Source organism: Martes martes (genome assembly GCF_963455335.1).
Source record: "Martes martes genome assembly, chromosome: 6".
In the NCBI taxonomy this organism is placed as follows: Eukaryota; Metazoa; Chordata; class Mammalia; order Carnivora; family Mustelidae; genus Martes; species Martes martes.
This window is the reverse complement of record NC_137893.1, coordinates 46,799,881-46,817,480: the sequence shown is the minus strand read 5'-3', so window position 1 is coordinate 46,817,480 and position 17,600 is coordinate 46,799,881. Positions and strand designations below refer to the sequence as shown.

The following is a 17,600-nucleotide window of genomic DNA, read 5'->3' as shown; positions in this document are numbered from 1 at the left end:
CCAACTATTTCCTCTACTTGCCATTTTCTCTCACAAGTGAAGAGAATTGTCAAGAGAAGGCCTGGAACACGAGCACCTTCTCACCCTTTCAGGAAAATTATGGGGGATACAGAGTTACTGAGTGAGCAACGGTGGAGACTTCAGGACCCTAAACCTCTCCAATATAACAGCTCCTCCAGGCAAAAAAATTAAGCTACCCCTTCCCCAGCGGCATCTCCTCCATCTCCCCAGCCTGCCCCACACCCCCTGGGAGAATAGACTTCTGGACCAAACTTCTGTGCTCCAAGAGCGGCCACCTCCCATTCCCCACTCCACCTCGTGGGCTCTGTTTAGGCAATTTGCACTGACACACCGTTGCCACATCCGCTTTTCTGGATGACTCAAGTCATTGCTATTTGCCTTTTCTTTCTAGGATGCTTTGGCTGCTGCGCTTTCCCTCTGCTTTTAATTTGGGGAGGAGAAAAGCTTATGAATCAAGAATGAATCTCCTCTCCAGTAATCCCTTTTAACCGCTCCTCCCCCAAAGTTGGCTCCCCCCCCCCCAAAGTTGGCTCCCTCTGTTCTCAAGTTCCGTAACTACCCAAGAAGTGCGGGGGCGGAACAGGTGGGGACGCAGAATTACACCTAAACCTCAAGTCGGCATGTAAGGTATCACTTTGGTGGGAAGACTTTTCTGAAGCTCCCCTGCAGCTTGCTGAGCGTTTCTGCTGCTGCCGCTGTACATTTTCTGCTCATTTCTTGATGCTGCTGCTTCTCGTTGCTCTGTCACGCCGAAATCTATTTTGTTACGACCCTGGGTGCCTCAATCAGGGTGAATTCCACGAGACTCACCAGCGGTTTTCTTCCCGTCCAAGGTAAATACACTAGGCAAAATGAGGAACCACCAAAGGGTACAGGGGAAGGGGGGAGAGAAAGGGATTCCCTCACCTTTTCGGGCACATTCCTTGTTCATTTCCACCAGAAGGAGGCGCGCGGCCCAGATCCCCCCAGACTCCTCTCTTAAATCCCCCTACTGAGGGCTGCCAAGGTTGGCCGCGCGGAGGGAGAGATCCCTCCGGCAGGCCTGGCTCTCCCCCCACCCCCCGGGTTGGTTTTTCCCAGCTGCGGAGGTTGGGCCAGGGGCTGGGGTGCGAGGAGAGTCGGCGCCCGCAGCGCGGAGCCGAGAAGTCGCGGAGACTCTGGTGGGACTGAGTTGTCTCCGGAGGTGACGGGCGCGGAGGTGAGCTGTGGGGAGCAAACGGCGAAGGCGAAAACCCGGAGGCGGCGCCGGGCCCCTTCCCATCCTCTGGAGGGAGAGTAGCGTAGGTCCCAGGGTCCCACAGCCGCTTTGTTCGCGGCCGCTCCCCTCCTCTGTAGAGATGACTTGACCCCCTCTGGGATCCGAGGGGATCGCTGGGGCGCGGGCCAGGGGCCGAGGGGTGGGGGGCGACAGCTGTAAGGTCCTCCACTTCCTGCTAATCCGGGAAGGTACCAAAAGAGATCAAAAGACTCCTGTAACCTGAAACTTCCCCCTCATCCAAACCCGGCCCGGGAAAGGTCCGGGCAGGCGCGGAGACCCCGGAAGGCAGGTCGCCGCGGAGGCGGTGGGGGAAGGAGCTGGGAGAGTGAGAAGTTTGGTCGGGGAGGCGCAGGGGATTAAGAGAAGTTAGAGGCGGGGGACGAATCTGATCGGGAAAGGAGGAGGGCGGGAGGCTGGAAGGGTATATATAGTGTGGGCCTGGGCAGAAGGAAGACTTTATGCTGGGTGTCTCGGGACACGCGCCCCTCTCGCGGGTAAGGATGTGCGTGGGACTGGGGAGGCGAAACCTGGACGGGCTTTCGGAGGGAGTGTTGGGGACCAAGTAGGGACGACTGGGCTTGGAGAGTCCGGTTCCCGCACTCCGGGAGCTCCGGCCGCCGCCGCTCCTCACGCTTCTCTCCCGCCTGTCCCAGGTCCCGGAGCGGATCAAGCGTGAGGCGCCAACAAAAGAGGCAAGGAGGTGCCACCCGGGGGCGGCGGCAGGAAGAGGAGCAGGAGGAGGAGCGCGGAGCTGAGAGTCCCGACCAGCCGTGCGTACTTTCTGGAGGGAAGGGGCGGGGGAATCGACCCCGGGAGGGGAACGCCCGGTGGCGAGGGGTTTAGCCAAGTTCCGGCCGCGGCGTCCCTCCTCCGCTCCCACGAGAGGAAAGTTTTCTCCAGACGCTTCCGGCCGGCCCGCACCCTCCGGACCCAGTCCCCGAGCCTTCGGAGCGGGCGCCGTCCCAGCCCAGCTCCGGGGAAAGCCGCGCCGCGATGCCTGGGGGGTGTTCCCGGGGCCCCGCCGCAGGGGACGGGCGGCTATGGCTGGCGCGGCTGGCGCTGTTCCTCCTGGGCTGGGTCTCCTCTTCCTCGCTCACCTCCTCGGCGCCCTCCACCTCGTCCGCGTCGTTCCTGGCCTCGGCGGTGTCCGCCCAGCCCGCGCTGCCAGGCCAATGCCCCCAGCCCTGCGAGTGCTCCGAGGCTGCGCGCACTGTGAAGTGCGTTAACCGCAACCTGACGGAGGTGCCCGCGGACCTTCCCCCCTACGTGCGCAACCTCTTCCTTACCGGCAATCAGCTGGCGGTGCTCCCCGCCGGTGCCTTCGCCCGCCGGCCGCCGCTGGCTGAGCTGGCCGCGCTCAACCTCAGCGGGAGCAGCCTGGAGGAGGTGTGTGCTGGCGCCTTCGAGCATTTGCCCAGCTTGCGCCAGCTCGACCTCAGCCACAACCCTCTGGTCAACCTCAGCGCCTTCGCCTTCTCGGGTAGCAACGACAGCTTCTCGGCCCCCAGCCCCCTGGTGGAATTGATGCTAAACCACATCGTGCCCCCTGACGACAGGCGGCAGAACCGGAGCTTCGAGGGTATGGTGGCAGCGGCCCTACGAGCCGGCCAAGCGCTTCGCAGGCTCCAGCGCCTGGAACTGGCCAGCAACCACTTCCTCTACTTGCCTCGGGACGTTCTAGCCCAACTACCCGGCCTCAAGCACCTGGATCTGCACAACAACTCTCTGGTGAGCCTAACCTACGTGTCCTTCCGCAACCTGACACACCTAGAAAGCCTCCACCTGGAGGACAACGCCCTCAAAGTTCTTCACAATGGCACCCTGGCCGAGTTGCAAAGCCTGCCCCGTGTCAGGGTCTTCCTGGACAACAATCCCTGGGTCTGCGACTGTCACATGGCAGACATGGTGGCCTGGCTCAAGGAGACAGAGGTAGTGCAGGGCAAAGCCAGGCTCACCTGTGCATTCCCGGAAAAAATGAGGAATCGGGCCCTCTTGGAACTCAACAGCTCCCACCTGGACTGTGACCCTATCCTCCCTCCATCCCTGCAGACTTCTTATGTCTTCCTAGGTATTGTTTTAGCCCTGATAGGCGCCATTTTCCTACTGGTTTTGTATTTGAACCGCAAGGGGATAAAAAAGTGGATGCATAACATCAGAGATGCCTGCAGGGATCACATGGAAGGGTATCACTACAGATACGAAATCAACGCGGACCCCAGGTTAACAAACCTCAGTTCTAATTCGGATGTCTGAGAAACATTCGAGGACAGAACAAGGACCGTTATGCATGAGATGTAGACTTAAGCTTTATTCTGTCCTAGGCTTGCTGCTCTTCCACCTTCCACTGTGGACACCGCTGACCTTGACTGAAAGCAGTGAAGGGAACTTGCTCCCTTGTTATGTGAAGTTTTTTGGTGTGTCTTGTTAATGTAAGACGATGAAAAACTGTGCATAGTGTTTTATTCTTTTCCTTTTCTTGGAACTCAACTCGTGTGGAGGGATTTTTCGAGTTTTAGCATGAACGTGGACTCCTGGCTGTTTCTCTTAGTACAGTTCAAGGTGTAGCCAGTGTACCCACACAGATAGCATTCAACAAAAGCTGCCTCAACCTTTTTGAGAAAAAAATACTTTATTCATAAATACCGGTTTTATTCTCATGTACCGAAATTGTGGAGAAAATAAATGCATTCCATAAACTGCCTGCAGATCTTAGCAAGCTCTTCAGAGTAACTCCATAGCCCACAGGAGCACCTGCATCCGAGAGCATGCTTATATTTTACTGTTCTACGTATTACAAAAAAAATAACTTGCAACTTCAGATAACTTCTTTAACAAAGTAAACTACTTTTTTGGTTGCAGTTTATATGAAACTATACTGAAGTTTTTTTATAAACTGCATTGAGATCCAACAGACTAAATTGTTAAGAAAAACTTCAATAAAGATTCTTCAAAGAATTACAGCTGTGTTCAAGTTTGCTATTTAAAAAAAAAAAGAATTGGGGCAATGATGTCAGAATGGTCTTGGTTTTGATGGTAATTGAGGTATTACTTGTAGCTGAAAACGAAAGTGGGTAGTGTCTTAAGTAAATAGAATTTGGAAATAGCTTTGAGATGGTGGAACCGTTCAGGATTTAAATAGAGAATGTGAATATACATGTAATAGACTTATTGTAGTCCCAAAGTTAATGCTATTCATGAAACAATTTTGTAAGAGCATTATAAAGTTGGTAAGAGGGGAGAGTTCTGTATGATAAACAGCTCACAGTTCGGAGCTTTTTCTAGGCTAAGTTGTTAGAATGGAACAAAATTATTTACTTCATAAAACTTTCTATATAAAATTGTTCTATGGGTTTGAGCAGAGTATGAAACAAATATAATGCAAATGTTTTAAAATGAAGTGTCTTAAAGACAATACTCTAAAACAAAAGATTAAAAATGTAAATTTAAAAACATTTCCTGAGCATAATGTAAATTGGAACTTAGATTTTCTTGAGAATATTTAAAAAGAAAAACACACAACCATTTAAAATAGAATATACATGGTCAATAGTTTATCAGAGATCCTGCTTGTATGTTTAAAAAACCGTCATGACAGGATATGAATTTGAGGAACTAACCAGAGACAAAGGCCTCCATCCATAAACAAGTGTCTCAATGAATCATAGGTTGTGTTCATTTAAGAACTGGGGAATCGAAATATTCCTCACCTCTACTTTATATTAGTATATACACCTGTGTGAAGAATAAATCACTGTAGGTGTAAATAACAGCAATTGCTTAATCAATTGATACTATCAGTAATGGACAAGATTTTCTTTCTTTTTTTTTTTTCAGTTTATTGTATGCCAAGGAAGCCTAAAAGTAAATTCCATTACTCTCCAAACTATTATATCCAGTGACATTAGCCATTACTGCTTAACATACAGTGTAGGTAAACTCGCATCAATAAGTCTTAAGGCCTTTTTTCTCTTTAAATTGATTATGTTCTACAGTGCTTTATACTTGAAATAAAATTTACATTTCCATATGTTTATAAATGAAATAGGATTGCAGTCCTTTAGGTAGGTTCTAGAGATCTTTGCCTATTCCTTCTTTGAGTTAAATTGAGAAGTTTTGAAAATAGGGCTAAAAATTTATGAATCTGTTCCTTCTTTAGACTCTGTAGTCAGAATATGAAGTTCTAACTAGATTAAGTTTTGTAAGACTCATTTTATGAAATATTATAGTATTTATTATGTACAGGAGATATTTCAAATCCTATAATTAATTACCCAAGGAAAAGTTAAATATATGGTACTTAATATTCCATTAAACATTTTAAGTGTTCACCAGAAATTCATAAACTGGCTGGCTGTCATTATTTCCTAGGAATGATGAAGATATTAACCTGCTAAAAATAGTAAAAACATCTAATAAATAAGGGCACACAGAGCATCTCAGAAATAAACTGATAGACTTTGGTAAGTCTGCTGATTCTGTGAAAAACAAATTGTAATGCTTACAGTCTATTTAGAAGAATTTTTTCTTCTTCATCCCATGATAATCTTAGCAGTTAAAAACCAAGCTCTAGCTAAGATCCAGGAAAGCAGTAGATTTCATTAGTCTAGTTTTTCTCATTGACTCACTGAAGCAGGATCCTGGATAAAGTGAAGGTGTTTTTGCCTGTTAGGTGAATGGCTATTTTGAAGGTAAGACTCCTTGCTTTTTCATTTCCTTGCTCCTTCCTTTGTATAAGCTTCCCAGTTTGCTCTTGGTCTCTTTCCTGTCACATCACTCCTTGCTAGTCTCCAATACATGGCAATAGAACATTCCTTGGACAAAAAAATATTACTGTTTGGAAACAGTTGCTATTGTGCAGTCATAATACTCTAAATCTGTAAACTCCTAAGGCAGTCTGAGTTCCTTAGAAGATAGGTGCTATATAAATCCAATGAGTATAAGGGAATATAAGAAAAATGAAATAAAAGTATCATAACTTTAAGTGTTTTAAACACTGATCTTTAGTACCATTTTGCATTACTAATCCTAACCCATTTTTAAAAATTTATTTTATAAATTTGAAAATTTATTTAGGAAATTAAAGTATATTACCTACCAAAATAAGTTTTTGAGGAAAAAAGTTTTGAGGAAAACACGTTTCCTCCGTTTGAAACAAAGCTGTTTCAGCAAAAACACCCTTCATTTATCCTTTACAAGTTTCATTTGAAGAAAGTTAGAAAAAAATACTTAAAAATTTAAGCGCTTGATAAATCCCTCAATTTAAAAAGCTATTAAAATGTCCAATAAATTTCTATTTAAAGTGCAAGATTTCAGGATAATATACTATTTGACCCTGAATTGTAACCATCCCCTTTCCATGTAACCATTCAGTTTGATACATTAATATATATATCTCATCAGTTTTGCTGCCTCCTGTGATTCAGTGGTGACCTGTAAGGCACATTTGTACCTTATGGCTGATGGATTTTTCTGACAAATAGGGAGAGTTTGAAGCACAGTCAATAAATTTTTTTAAGAGAAAAGGAGCTACATAGATTGATACTATAAGTAATAAACAAGATTTTTTTTTTTTTTTTTTTTTTAGAAGTGGGGAAAGGCTTGGTTGAAATAAATGAGTAAATCATAACTGGTAAATTCTTTTACAGTATCTTGATTGGCAGCAAAGGTGGATTATACTCAGTATTTAATTAGAAAAAACATATCTTTCTTTTCTGTCTTTAAAGTAGATGTAAAGGGGCGCCTGGGTGGCTCAGTGGGTTAAAGCCGCTGCCTTCGGCTCAGGTCATGATCTCAGGGTCCTGGGATCGAGTCCCACGTCGGGCTCTCTGCTCAGCAGGGAGCCTGCTTCCTCCCTTCTCTCTCTGCCTGCCTCTCCGCCTACTTGTGATCTGTCAAATAAATAAATAAAATCTTTAAAAAAATAAAAAAAAAAATAAAGTAGATGTAAAAAAAAAAAAAAAAAAGAAAAGAAAAAAGAAGGTCCCAATAAATTGTGATTATTTCTTCAGGGATTCTGTTTTACTCTCTCCCTTTGGCCTAATGTTCCATTACAGGGCTTACCCTGTAATGTCTTGAGGACATTACAGGCTTTGCTGCTGTAGGTTGGGAGTCTTTCATATCATTTCTGCTTTCCATTTAAATTTTTTCTTCAAATACTACACTACAAGAGACAACCATGAGGACTTACAAGGTTAAAAACAATTTGGCCTGTGCTTTCTTCCTGCTCCAAAATCCATTCAGTCATCCAGCCTTCAGAGAGCAGCACCATAAAGTGAAGACTGACATTTATTAGAAGGATTCGGGTTTCACTTTTATACTTGTGCAAGGAATTTTCATGGTAAAAGAGAGGGAAGGGAGGAAATCGTGTTTCTAGAAAATACATGAAAAATACCTTGACAATGTCCTTTTTAAAATCTTTCAGTAATAGTGCAATGATGCATTAGAAATAATTAAGAAAACATAATCTGTATTGTTCAGGTGATCCTGTCTTCTTTGAGATGGAGAAAAACAGCCCTTTGAGGATGTTTTGTACAGTTATTTTTCTGTTCTTATCCTTATAAATGATTCAAAAATGCAAACTGGCTTCATTTGTGTTTTATCGTAAAGCGTTTTAGCAGCTCTAACTTGGTCATGGTTAAAAAAAATCTAGATTTAAAAAAATATTTAATATGTGATTTATATACTTTTGACAGGAGTAAGAACTCTTAGTATTTCAAAATTGGAAGGGCTCTTAGATGCATCAAGCCCAATTTTCTAAGCTACGGATGAAGAAACTGGTAATTGTGACATATCATTATGTTATATAGTGACAACCAGGACTAGATTTCAGGGTTCCCAATTCCCCTTCTCATGCTCTTTTTGCCACATGATGGCATTACTAATTACCTACCTTCAGATCTTTGGAATTCCCATGTCTAATATAAAAGGCAATTGCTGTGAATATATCCGTTTTATTGTTCTTGCTTTGCACTCATTCAATATGTTTTGGTTTGATCTAAATTTCACTTCCATTGTGTTAAAAATTACTATGTTTCAGACCCCTCAATATGCCTTAAATATGTTTGAGATAATTTTTTTCATAGCAATCATATTACCATGAAGCTCCTCCGAGTCTATGATAGGAGCTATTTTGAAAATTTAATGGTGGTATTTCTTTTTAAAAGAAAAATAGAACTCTGGGAAGCTGTGCTAGCTTGTGTAATTCTATCTTAAAAAATGAGTTAGCTCAGCTGGCGAGAACATTAAACAAATGAGACCAAGTTCATGGCCGTGGAGACTGTCAGTTTTGCATGCTCAGGTCTAACCCCCGGCCTCCCTAACCCCCTAACCTCCAGGTGCATGCTACCATCCATGCTTTGAGGGTCTAGACCAAACAGAGAATCTAAGTCAGTGCAAATCCCTATCACACGGGAAAACCAGTGGGCTTATGGGCCAAATCCTGGCAGCCGTGCTGATGATGTGTTAGTTTACTGTCTTTACCTAGGCAGGGCCGAGCGTAACAGTCCCTATGTCCTCACTGTAGTATGTATGCCACAGACCACAGAAAGTTTCTCATTTATGTGAATTTTAAGAAAAATCTATCTATAATGAATGCCTTTTAATGTACCACATGGGAAATTAGTTAGGTTTGCTTTGCTATTTAAAATGAAAATATGGCTTAAGGTTCAGGATCGCGATTACTCTATCACAGACTTGTATATAAATGTTTATAAAAAACAAATGCAGTTTCTGTTTAGCGGACATTTCATGGTAATAGGATTTATTTGTGGTTCACAGTTTAATGTGGTTCATGTAAGGATTCTAAGTAGAATCTTATAATAGGACTCACTATAATACTTTCTGTGAAGGGTAAATATTTAATAATATGTTTTAAAGAACCCGAGGATGTTATCAAGATAGGCTTTTTTAAAAAGTGGAATTTTATAAATTTCCCTGCTTAAGTTCTCTACCCCCACAGTCCTATTCCTACATCTGTGTCTTCTCCCAAGGAGAACTATGATACACATTTCAAGGTGACTATTTGCGCACAGGAGAATTGGACTGACTGAAATATTAGGTGGGTCAATTTGCAAATATACATTTCTTTGTATAAGACAGCTTCTCTAAGCTTTACAATACAGTTAGTGAACCGTTTGCAAAGAGGACTTTATTTTTCACTTAGACATTCTATGGTTATTCTTACAGATCACGGCAAACACATGGGTATTAAACATTTAAGAGACATTTTAAAATGAAGTCATGCATGTTTCTTATAGATTATTTAAAAAATACAGGAGGGAAACACCGTGAGCTATCTATCCTATCACTACAGAAAAAAATGCTTCACTAATGAGATAAACTGCCATTTGTTTATATCACATTTGTTTATATCTTGCCTTTTCACTTACAATGTTGTCAACATTTCCCCAGTATCATTAAAAACAATTTTATGTCTGGTTTTAAAGTACAATGGCAGTCACATATTTTACAAAATATAGGACGTTTTTTGCAATTTTAGCTAAGGTCCTAATGAGCACTGTTGTACCTCCCTGTGTTTCTACATCTTTTATTTTCCCCTTCAAGTAGATCCTTGAAGGAGAGTTACTGCATCAGAAGGCATAATATCTTTTTTTCTAACCCCTAAAAATATTTTTTCCCTAAAAATATTTTTGATGTCTGTCTAAATTAGGAATATTAAACATAGACCAGCATAGTTCACTATATATTTTAAAAGATTTTTTTTTTTTATTTATTTATTTGTCAGAGAGAGAGAGTGAGTATAGGCAGAGGCAGAGAGAGAAGCAGGCTCCCTGCCGAGCAAGGAGCCCGATGTGGGACTCGATCCCAGGATGCCGGGATCATGACCTGAGCCGAAGGCAGCTGCTTAACCAACTGAGCCACCCAGGCGTCCCTCACTATATATTTTAAATCTCACATCAAACTTTTTGCAGTGTTGAATGGTCTGTGAACAGGATTTTGAACAGAAAGAAACCTCAAGTTGCCAATTAACTTGTCACTGTTTTTAATCCACCGATGTCTACTTTTTGTTAAAATAACAAAATTAGGGCATAGGTAAACCCATAATCCAGTTAAAAGTGTGTCTGTGGGGGCTCCTGGGTGGCTTGGTGGGTTGGGCCTCTGCCTTTGGCTCAGGTCATGGTCCCGGCGTCCTGGGATCGGGCCCCACGTCAGGCTCTCTGCTCAGCGGGGAGCCTGCTTCCTCCTCTCTCTCTGCCTGCTTGTGATCTCTGTCTGTGAAATGAATAAATAAAATCTTAAAAAAAAAAAAGTGTCTCTGTGTGTATGTGCGCGCACGTGTGTGTGCACACATGTGTAGGTCACAGGGTTGGGAGAGGTGGCGTGGAGCAATATCTGGGAAATTAATTTAGCTAGTTATAAGTTAGCAAGCAGTTTTCAAGACAAATGTATGTCTTCGCCTGAATTCTCCTCTTTTTAGATGAGGTGTGTTCATACTTAGAATTAATTTAGATTCCACGTATGTGATTTAATTGTTCTAATCTTACTGTTAATTTGCTTTAAAATTTCAGTGAACTCCTATGAACCATTTATTCAGTTCGTTCAATAGATAGTTATTAAATACTTTCTATATACCAGGCACTATTGTTGCACTGGATTGAAAAGTGAAGTTTCTGACATAAAGTTGTTTCTGATCCGGTAGAGGATAAGTATGATAATAACTAGCATTTTATTGTGTGTTGAGTATGAATCAGACAGTAGGCAAAACCCTTCACATGTAAGATTTTATTTCTTCTCATTTTGGAAGGACTTGAGGCTTAGCGAGGAGAGGTAACCTGCCCACTGACAACCAGGCAGCAAGAATCAGATGTGAGATACTCATTCATTCATTCATTCATTCATGTCTGTTTCCAGGGCCCATGGTGTCAACCCTTGAGCTTTAGGAGCAATACGATGCGAATGACTATGTTATAGGGTAGAACATGATAAAGCACTACCAGAGATTCAAACGGTATGGTACAGGATTCAAAGCAGGAAGAGAGTTTGGTTGGAAGACTCAGAAAAGGGTTTATGGAAGAGTTAACTTTTAAGATGATCTTGAAGGAGGGACAAATAAAGAATGTGAGTGGAAAAGAAAACTCGAGACAGAGGGAACAGCATAGGCAAAGAGAATGGAGGCAATAAAAGACCTAGTTGTGTTCTGGCCATAATAACATTTGAAACATTATGTTTATAAGGAGTATGGTGGAAAGTGAAACTGCAAAGTTCAATCTGTAGCTATGATAAATAATTTCTATTTAATTCAGTGGACAGTGGGGGAGCTGTTGGAGGTCTATGAGCAGGAGGGTGACACACACAACTGTGGTTTTCCTTCAGAGGATAAGAAAACACCTCCTCCTCAAATTAGTTTAAATATCAAGACCGATGATCACACATGCATCAAGAGAGTATGAAGAGGTTTATTACTCCCATAATGGGGTTTTCTGGAAGAGCAGGGCTTGGCTTTCTTTTCATAGTGATTAGAGGGTGGAGCCAGACTGAGGGTTTTGGGACTCTGTGGTTTTAACTACCAGCAAATGCTAAGGGATGAAACTCATGAGTACTTTTATGGGCTTGCCCAAATATGGGGCAAAGAGTGGGAAGGGAGGTATGGGGCTTGAAAGCTGTCAGTATTCAGACTTCCCAAATGGAGTCCAACTCATTATAATTCACCACTGATATTTGATGAATGGCTGAAATGCGCTATGTCTTATTTGATTGATTTTGAACTCATTTAAGTAAGCCATTATGCTCCCTCTGAGGCTTAAAGCATGTGGCCATTAAGGTTTATTGAAGTTTCATTGGATATCTCAGTCAGGAGTCTTTGGTGTGTACTTTGAGAAGTACATGCCTTGGTGGAAGAACATCAGTAATGTCCGGCACTCCGGAAGGGATAAGATGATGCCTTTTATTTTGGCTTTAGTATGGACAGGCATGTGTGACCTTGATTTTTATTTTGGGTATCTGAGGCAAGAAAAATTCCCACAGTTTTTTTTAGCCTGAAAGAGGTAACCTTGGATAAGGAGTTGTTGTTGCCATTGGTCTGACTGAGTGGCCAGATAATTGGTAATGTCCCAAGAATCTGCAAAAACAGGCACAATGGACCAATTTTTGGCCAAGCATCTTCTACGGCTAAGATGACTGAATAAAGTTGGGCCGGTTGTTCTGACCCTTGAGTCTTGTCCTTAATCAAGGTTGTCCTGCTTGGAGATAGCATTAGCTAGCTAGAGGGCTCCATCACATGTGGTGGGTCTTATGTGACCCACATAAGATCACATGTGGTGATCTTACCAGAGTTAAGTAAATGAACTCCCTTTTTTGATCACACAGTTCATCCTGACTTTCAGTCAAACACACATACTTTCTCCAGGTGGCCAGTGGGTCTAGGAGAGGAGTAGCTTTCTGTAGCACCATTACATCTGGCAAAAGACTAAGGTCTGGGGAAGCCAATTTCTCCTACAGAAGTCTAAGGTTTGGCTCTATCTTGTAAGTACCATTTCCATTTTAATAAGGAGACCTCTGTGACTCTGCCCAGTCTGCTAGGTGCTGCCTCAGTGATCCAAGGCATAACGGGCAGCTAGGTGTGGAGAGTCATGGACTGAGGGCCTTTGTTTCCAGAAAAGTCCAACATGCAGCCACCAGTTGATGTTCAAATGGCATGTAGCCAGGAGGTAAGGAGGGCAGCTTCTTATAGGAAAGGCTCATGGGCAACTTACTGCCATCATAGGTAGGCCAGAGACTCTAGGAGGCATGAGAGGAGGTTGCTAAAGCCTATAAGTGATGGCGTCTCCGGAAAGCATTAATGGGAGTTGCCTATTACAGTGTACTTTGGACAGATTCTAGAGCCTTTTGTTGGGGGACCCTATTCAATACAGGCCAATTTGCAAGTAATAGCATAAATGAATTGAAGTAAAATTTGTAAATGAGGAATATGTTGCCTCTAGAACCCAAAAAGTCTAAAAGGTGTTGGGTTTGTTTAAACATTATGGATGATGAGAGGGTCATTGATTATTTTCTGAGTATCAGGGATGAAGCAGCCTTGACTGACAACATAATTCCTAGGAATTTAACTGAGGCACTTTCTGTAGTGCCATGTTGCATCCCTTTCAGTGAGCTCCTTTGTCAGTATTTGTATGTCTTGAATGAATGTGTCAAATGAATCTCAAAAGAAGAAGATGTCATCAGTGTAATATACCTGTGTTCTGGAGGAAGGTGGATGTGATGAAGATCTTGCCTGCGGGGACTGTGTGGGAGAGCAAGGCTGTTGAGATACCCCCTGGACAGCCAGGTTAAAGTGTATTATGTCCCAAAGTGTATTGCAAAAGCATATTGTGGCAGAGAGGCTGTTGAAATAGAAACTTACTAAAACATATTTGCCAAATATAAAAATAGCAAAGTATTTTCCAGTTGTTGATTGGACAGCATCAGAAATTTCAATAATATTAAGTACAAGGGTCTTAATTGCTAGTACCATGTCATCAAGGTTGTAATAATCCACTGTTAGATACCATTCATTTTTTATCAGGTTTGAGCTTTGTTTAAACTGGGCAACTAAGAGGAAAGCAGAAGGAAAAATGGCTCTTTCCTTTTGTAGGTCTTTTTTGGTGGGTCATAATTTCTATAGGCCTTGTTTTAATCTGTATTGGGCTGTATTAACTATTTTAGCTCTAGGGGAAGGTTTTTCTAACAGTAATCCCATTCTGTTAGACAAATTGTAAGTGCCTAGGACTTAAATTTATCTCAGTTTATTACTTGTTGGGTTAAAGCATCCATGCCCACCATGGGATATTTTAGGTCAATGGGTCCTATGACTATGGGAAATTTAGGAAAGAGAGTAGTTCTGTGGTGAAGGCGAGGCATCCCTATTTGTTGGTAATTCCTCTTAGAGTATAGGGAATACCTTGTTTAAATTTATTGGGATCCAGCTGTAATTGTAAGTTGGGCACCAGTATTGACCAAGGTCATGAAGGCCAATTGATGCATCTTAGCTGATGTTAAAATTAACTTAGAATCTATGTTGTAGAGGCACAAAAGTCATTCTATGTACTGTTATGTAAATTATTTTAGTATAGTTTGGATTTATAATTGGGTCAAATTTTCAAACACTGTTTCAGTTTCTGGTTCCTCTCCCTGTATCCATCTGCTCTACCACCCCTTGGTGATTACTGGATGTACTTTGGGGGGGGGGGTCCCTTTACTCTGCTCATATTTATAAGTTTCTTCTTCTAGAGAGTCCCCACTCAGTATAATCAGGATCAGGAACCTCTCTCATGGTGATTTTTGCTTTCTAGTGTTTAGGGAGTCTGGACTTAAGTCAGTTTTGAAAAAAACTCTTTGGCATACTGATAAATCTCTGCACTCAATAGAACCTAGAGCAATTGTCAGTCCATTTTCCAGTTATCCAATAAGGTAATGGCATCCTCTGTTCCTTTAGGAGGCTGCTTTTCATAATGTTCTGTGCTGTATGGGAGTGCCATATATATTTTTCTTTATAGCCCTAATGATCAGGATCTTTTTTGTTGACAGAATCACGGATGGCAATAGAACCAGAGACATTTTGGGCAAAGGGCCCTAGTGAACCATCTGCTTTTAGGAACATGGAGTCTGGCATGCCTCACAGTGAAGACTCTTCCTCACACAAGTGGCCACGTGATGGGCTTACATACTGCACAGAGTATCAGTTTTTCCCCTGAACACTCTAGAGTGGGGTCTAAACAACCAATGGTCACAGGGTAAAAGGTGTCCCCCTAAGCCTAGTGTAGGGCATAGCTTATGCTGGAAGACAAACTGATAGGTCTAGGCCAAGACACATGACCTAGGACCGCTTTAAGGAGACCTGCGACACCACCTCCCTCCCCAATCTCATAATCCTGTACCTAAGCTCTAATCATTGAAACTTCCAATTTAGGTTAAATCTGTGAACAGAAACTCCAGGATCCGGCAGAGCTCCACTCAAAGCACAAACTTGACAACGGGCAACAGCGTGGTTCCCAGTGCTCCCCAGCTGGGCTCAGATTCAGTGAGCAAGCCAAGAGCAAAAGAAGGAAGACTCCCGTCAGAGGTGGTCATGTGGTCATCAACTACGCAACACTGCTTCCTGCTCCAACTGTTTTTGGTTGCCCCGTGGAGGCTGGGATCAACCTCCCCACCCTCAATTGGTTTGAATTTTATTGATGACACCGGCACACACACCCAAGAGAGTATGAAAAGGTTTATTACTTAGATAATGGGGCTTTCTGGAGAGAGCAGATATCTAAACTGATCTAGAATGGCTTAGGCAGAGAGTATCTCTGATTTTTATTATAGTTAAGAAGTGGGGCCAGGGTGAGGGTTCCTGAAGTTTGTTTGGTTTGAACTCCCTCCCTCCTCAAGGGAAGGAGTGCTGGGGCCTTCCTATTGGTTTACCCAGATATGGGGCAAGAAAGGAAGAGTGAGAAGTGAGGCTTGAAAATATCGGAGGTCAAATATTTAAAAAATGGAGTCAGACTCTTTACTACTCTCTGCCCTTTTGCTCTAGGAAGAATTATCTCTGACAGTGATGAGGGGAGAGACAGGAGAGAAGTGACAATTTCAGTAGTTATGTAAGAGGGTCCTTTATATTGGTTTTTCACTCAAATTTTAAAAATATTAAAAGCTTCCCTGGTTAAGTCTAAAGATGCTGCCACTATTTAACAGGTCAGTTCTGAGGGCCAGTTGTTCTGACCTCTGAAGGAATGAATGTAGAGTGGCTATAGTAACACTCAGAGCATTGCATACTCCAACCTTTCTTTTTCTCTTCCACCCTTTGATAGATGTTCTAATGAGAATGAATTCACTGGAGAGATTGCTAGAACAAATATGCAATCTTAATAATTTAATGGTGGCTAATCAAATTAAACTTGAGGTGGTGCTATGTTCTTTTTTTTTTTTTTTTTGAGAGAGAGAGCGCTTGCGCGTGCAAGTGGTGGGGGGAGGGGCAGAGGGAGAGGGAGAACAGACTCCTGGCTGAGCAGAAAGCGGGAAATGAGGCTGGATCCCAGGACCCAAGCCAAAGACAGATGCTTAACTGACTGAGCCACCTAGGCATCCTGTATGTTCTGATGGTCTTTAGAGTAAATTGGTCACGTATAGGTAGCGTAGTTTTAAATTGGTTTTATACTACATACCACAGAGACATTTTGTATTATTTAGGGCAATGATTCTTATTTAACAAGTGACATATTTCATAATTTATTATTTCGAATTAACATGCCCCAGGCACCCTTCTAAGTATGATATTAATATTAAATCATCTTGTCCTTTTAATAGGACGTAATGGAAAAATGTGGTATAGATGAGGATAGTGAGTCAACACTAGGTGTTAAAAACTCTGCTAAGTTCACACAGCTAGTAAATGATACATCTAGGATTTGAACCCCATGTCTTAAAGTTTAAATCTGGCTCAGAGCCCACATCTTAACCACTGTGCTATATTGTTTTTCACAAGTACACAATAATCACAATACTCTATATTCTGAGAGAAATTAAGAATATAACAGATACCTCTCCTTAATAAGTATAGTATATGGAGTTATGGGGTAAGCGATGCAACAAATTTAACTTCGATTTCAAAGTCTTTTGTTTTATATTTATTTATTTTTTAAGGTTTTATTTATTTAGTTGACAGAGAGAGAGAGATAGCAAGAGGGAGAGAGCGCAAGTAGGGGGAGTGGCAGGCAGAGGGGGAGGGAGAAACAGACTTCCTGCTGAGCAGGGAGCCCAACAGACAGTGGGGCTTGATCCCAGGACCCTGAGATCATGACCTGAGCCAAAGGCAGACACCTAACCAGCTGAGCCACCCAGTTGCCCCTAATTTTATATTTTTTAATATTAAACTATAATTTTATATTTTTTGATATTAAACTATAAATGAAAATCATTACATTTCAATATATGTGAAGAAATGGTAATAATATAATAAAAGACCCTGAATAAGATACTGTGTATGGGGGCACCTGGGTGGCTCAGTGGGTTAAGCCTCTGCCTTTGGCTCAGGTCATGGTCTCAGGGTCCTGGGATCAAGCCCCACATCAGGCTCTCCACTCAGTGGGGAGCCTGCTTCCCCCTCTCTCTCTGCCTGCCTCTGCCTACTTGTGATCTCTTTCTCTGTCAAATAGAAAGAAAAAAAAAAAAAAAGAGCACCATGATCATTCCATTTGCAAATCTAAAATAAAAAATAATAATCACAGTAGTTTACAAAAGAAGAGCTTTTGGAAAAAAGAGTAGTGTCCCTATTTTACTTTCCGTATCTAAATGGGTTCACAGATTTCCTTCATGACTTTAAATGAACAGTTTTATACTATTGGCT

The 17,600-nt window shown here is 42.4% G+C and overlaps 1 protein-coding gene across 1 annotated transcript; it reads left to right on the top strand.

The window, feature by feature from the left end:
* The first annotated feature begins 1,126 nt into the window (after nucleotides 1-1,126).
* Nucleotides 1,127-4,230, top strand: TPBG (trophoblast glycoprotein). Its single transcript, XM_080806541.1, has 2 exons — nucleotides 1,127-1,219; nucleotides 1,933-4,230. Exon 2 carries the CDS (start codon nucleotides 2,273-2,275, stop codon nucleotides 3,530-3,532), a length of 1,260 nt encoding a protein of 419 aa, XP_080662667.1. The 5' UTR covers nucleotides 1,127-1,219; nucleotides 1,933-2,272; the 3' UTR covers nucleotides 3,533-4,230.
* The last annotated feature ends 13,370 nt before the right edge of the window (nucleotides 4,231-17,600 follow it).

Coding starts and splice junctions, on each gene's coding strand:
- TPBG (XM_080806541.1), top strand. CDS start 2,273: ATGCCTGGGGGGTGTTCCCGGGGCCCCGCCGCAGGGGACGGGCGGCTA.